Source organism: Monopterus albus, unplaced genomic scaffold, assembly GCF_001952655.1.
Source record: "Monopterus albus unplaced genomic scaffold, M_albus_1.0 scaffold1215.1, whole genome shotgun sequence".
Lineage (NCBI taxonomy): Eukaryota > Metazoa > Chordata > Actinopteri > Synbranchiformes > Synbranchidae > Monopterus > Monopterus albus.
In genome coordinates, this window is record NW_018129093.1 from 1 (window position 1) to 4,583 (window position 4,583).

General features: G+C 42.0%; 1 protein-coding gene across 1 annotated transcript; it reads right to left on the bottom strand.

Annotated features, from left to right (window-relative positions):
- Window positions 1–2,722: 2,722 nt before the first annotated feature.
- On the bottom strand, window positions 2,723–4,276 carry LOC109953751 (gastrula zinc finger protein XlCGF28.1-like). Its single transcript, XM_020589217.1, has one exon. It carries the CDS (start codon window positions 4,066–4,068, stop codon window positions 2,773–2,775), a length of 1,296 nt encoding a protein of 431 aa, XP_020444873.1. The 5' UTR covers window positions 4,069–4,276; the 3' UTR covers window positions 2,723–2,772.
- Between the last annotated feature and the right edge of the window lie 307 nt (window positions 4,277–4,583).

Sequence of the window (4,583 nt, forward strand, 5' to 3'; positions counted from 1 at the left end):
TAATTTTTTGGCACATACCTGTAATGGTGCCCCGAAATCAGTTAACAGTAGTCCAGCACTGGAGCCCAACCAGGAGGAAATGGGTCACAAGTACAAGACCATGCACTAAAATAATCAAAAGGCAAGCTAAGTACCACATCACATGAATCATCATCGTTTTGAACAACAATTCCAGGGAACCAAATCAAATGACAAAAAATAAAAAAACACCAGAAATACTTCATTTTAACAAATCTCGATGACTCAGCTCCTCAGCCTCGTAGTAGATTTCACGTTCTCTCTTCCACCAACAGTCAGCCACGACAAGGCCGGCCGCCGATCACCACCACAAATCTCCTTTAGGTGGCCTTCTCCAATGTTATAGAGATCCCAGCTTCCCTCCGTCGCAGCTCCTCCGCCCGCAGCCAATAGACCACTCGTTGACACAATCCCACGTCGATCAACAAGTCAGCTAAATAGTCGACTATTCCGACACAAGCCCCCGGCTTCTCTGGTCCACAGCCAACAGCCCCCTTGCCGCTGCTAATTGCGACTAGCAATAACTTAATCAACAGTTTCCCTTACGCTGAGCTCGCCCTCTGCTAGTCACGGCCCACCAAAGTATAATGTGGAACAGTTGTACGACAAGGAAGACCTCAATCTGGTCAAACTCACAGCACCACACAGGAAACCGCGAAAACATCCAGCCAGGTTGTCTGCAATTGATTGTCTTCTTCTTTGTCCAAGTGAGCTCGCATACCCAAACTATAGAGAACAAATTCAAAGCAGCCAACCTGACACTCAATAAAGGTCACAGCAGAAGATTTAAACAAAAATTCAAACGAAACAACAAGCAGCGACACACTACAACGACGACAACATGTGTGCGGCCATCTTGGAATCTGTACAACTGCAACTAATCATGCAACTAAATAAAAAACAAAGATTTTCCCATCTCACTTATTTATTTTCACCTGTTAAAGTGAGAATAATAAACAAACTCATAATTTACAAATAAACAGTTCTGAAATTCCAAACAGAAAACCTCAGTGACCAATATAGCCACCCTTCTTTTCGATAAACTTTAGTTGTTGTGCCCTCAGATTTACTCTGTGCAATGAAATAAATGCCTTTTGAAACATATTACAGCATTTCTGATTTGACCATGAGGTAGTACATCCAGTCAAGAAGTGCCCCTTTTTGTTGTAACGGAATCTTGGTTTATACTAAATCTAAACAATAAAAGACAATAGAGACCCAGAGTGTAATGGCTGCTGTGTTTTTTAGTCAGAGCCAGTCTATCACAGGGCTGAAATGTAGACAAACAACCACACACTCATACTCACTCCTATGGGCAATTTAGAGTTTGATTTGATTTTGATTTGATTTGATTTATTCTTTCTAGATAAGAGTTGCCAGTCAACCAAAGCTGCATGTCTTTGGAGTGTGGGAGGAAGCTGGAGTACCTGGAGAGAACTCACGCAGGCACAGGGAGAACATGCAAACTCCACATAAAAAGGCACCAGGTTAGCCCAGGCTTGAACCTGGAACTTTTGCAACAGTGCTAACCACCGCACCACTGTTCCACCTCTTCACAACATTTTAGAAGCAAACAGTATACTTTTTACACCGCTATATTTATTTGCTAATATAGTGGAACGGTGAAATTCATACATTTGCTCATTATGCTCAATGTTCATATTGTCTCTGTATTTGTGCTGTATAACCTTGATATCTTTTTCTCTCAGAGAGTTCTCCCAAACAGTTCTGTCTCCCAGACACTTCACATAGATTTAGTCTCCACAAAAACAACCATACACACTTCATACACACAGACCCAGTCTCTATTGACACACACATAGCCTCTTACCTACACAGCCCAACTGTCTGGCCCAAGCTGCTTATCTAGAAGATACCTATGAAGGCCACATACCTAAGACACATTTCTGATTGGTTCCAGCTAATGCAGTGATAGCTGACCAATGTTATGCAAAACCTGACTGTAACTTCTCTCCTTTGTCGCTCAATGACTCGTTGCACTGAGTGTGTGATCTCTTGATCAAGATACTGGTATTGTCTTTGTCACGCTCCTGCCCCGCTTGCTTCCTGTCGTGCTTTTATTTTCACATTACTTCCTGTTTTGTTTCACCTCAGTTTTGGCCCTTTTATTTAATCTGCCTGTTGACCACCGTGTTTTGCCTTCTTCCCCCCAGTATCTGTTTGCCTGCTGTGTACTGTCCAGTTCTTTTACTCGACAGATCTGAGTAAGGAAGGAGTCCGTCTTTCTTGATTTTAGTGCTGGTTTATTTACAAAAATATATATATAAAAGGATTACAGAACACAACCCAGGGCTCCCTTCTTTAGACAAGCTGCTGGAGAAGAGAGCAGGGGAAAAAAGCACCCGGAAACACAGAGCCTAATACATTTATCAGTTTTGGGCTAACTCCTTACACAGATGAAGTCTGTCCAGCAGACTCCATCTCTTATCTAGAGCTCCACATGCTTGGAACAGCTGGACATAACAAAATGAAGAATTCCATGCGTCATGTGTAACTAAAACATTCATTCAGACATAATTCTTACACAAGATTAAAACAAGAAAACAATCGGTGTCACGGCTTACTGCTAACCTTGAAACAGAGCAAACAAGAGCAGACTTTGAATCTTACTAAACTGCATTGCTAACACATGAAAGTCTAATAATTATCTGACTGCTTTATTAATTTCTAACAAATACCCCGACATTTTGTTAGAAGATGACGTTTAACCCGAATGAACTCTTATGTGTTTTTTCAAGTGCGTTGTGGTGTAGCATCTTTTTGCACAGGTGCTGCAGCAGTGTGGACGATTAAGTGAGCATTCAAATGTGATGACTGCCTGAATCCTGTCCCACAGGTGTTGCAAACATACGGCCTCTCCCCTGTGTGGATTCTCACATGAATCGACAAGCTACTCTTTGTTGCAAACGTTTTCCCACAATTTTTACAAGAATATGGCTTCTCTCCTGTGTGGGTTCTTAAATGAACCGTAAAGTTTGATGAGTTCTTGAATGCTTTCCCACACGTCTTGCAAACATATGGCCTCTCACCTGTGTGGGTTTTTGAATGTTTATTCAAACCTGATGATGCAATGAATCCTTTCCCACAGGTCTTGCAAACATATGGCTTCTCCCCCGTGTGAATTCTTATATGGATCACTAATGAAATGTTACATGTGAAACTTTTCCCACATGTAGTGCAAATGTATGGCTTCTGATCTGTGTGGGTTCTAACATGCTCATTCAATTTTGATGATCTCGTGAAACCTTTTCCACATGTTTTACAAGAATATGGCTTCTCACCTGTGTGGGTTCTCATGTGGACCAATAACCAACTGCTGGTTGTGAAATTCTTCCCACATGTTTTACAAGGATACGGCTTCTCCCCTGTGTGGGTTCGTAAATGAATCTTCAAATCTGATGATGCAATGAATCCTTTTCCACATGTCTTGCAAACATATGGCTTCTCCCCTGTGTGGGTTCTCATGTGGATCAAAAAGGCACTGTTTGTTCTGAATCTCTTCCCACATGTTTTACAAGAATACGGCTTTTCCCCTGTGTGGGTTCGCAAATGAACCTTCAAAACTGATGACTGCGTGAATCCTTTCCCACAGGTCTTGCAAACATACGGCCTCTCACCCGTGTGGGCTCTCATGTGAACCAAAAAGTCACTGTTATATCTGAAATTTTTCTTACACGTTTCACAACAATACTGATTCTCCGTTGTGTGGCTTCTAAGATGTTTATAAAAAATAGACTTGTACCTAAACGTTTTTCCACAAGTGCCACACTTTAAAGACTTTCTGTCTGTGGGAGGATTACACTGAGTCTCTGACAGGGGAGAGGTGTCCACACTGCTACTGTGACTTGTGTCTTTGTGACGTCTCCTCGTTGGCTTTGGCTCTGCATTACTAGCTGATCCTGAGTCTCCATGCTGGCTTCCTTCCTGATCCTGGCTCTCAGCTACAGCAGAGCTGTGACAGAGGAGCTGCTGGTCACTGGTTGGTTCTGCTTCACTGTGGTCCTTTTTCTCATAAGTAGGAGTCAACATAAAGTGATTGGTCTCCTGCTTCAGTCCAAGCTGCTCTCCCTCCTGACTGCTGCAAAGTTCCTCCTGTTTCTCTTTAATCTGTGGAGGCTCTTGGTCCTCTTGGTCCAGAATGGAGTTCCTCTCCTGGTTCCAGATCTGCTGGTCAGCCAGAACCTCCTCCTCCTTACAGACATGTTGCTGTGGCAGCTCTGAAGGGACAAAGGAAGGAACAGGTCACTGATGTGATGAGAGAAAAAACAAAAGTAATGTTTCTTATTCACCTGATTCTTAGTGGAATTTTTCCAGTCTAGGTCAATACAATCTAATTATACCAACTGAATTAAGACACCAACAGTAAAGGATTATAATCACAGGATAAGGATAATCACCTTTATTTGGCCAAGCATGTTACACACACAAGGAATATAGCATATATTCTTACATTTCTCACATTTTCGTATTTGCCATCAGTCTTACTGATACTGATAATTACTTATACTTCTTATTTAGCATTGTTTGCTGCTTGTTAATACTGC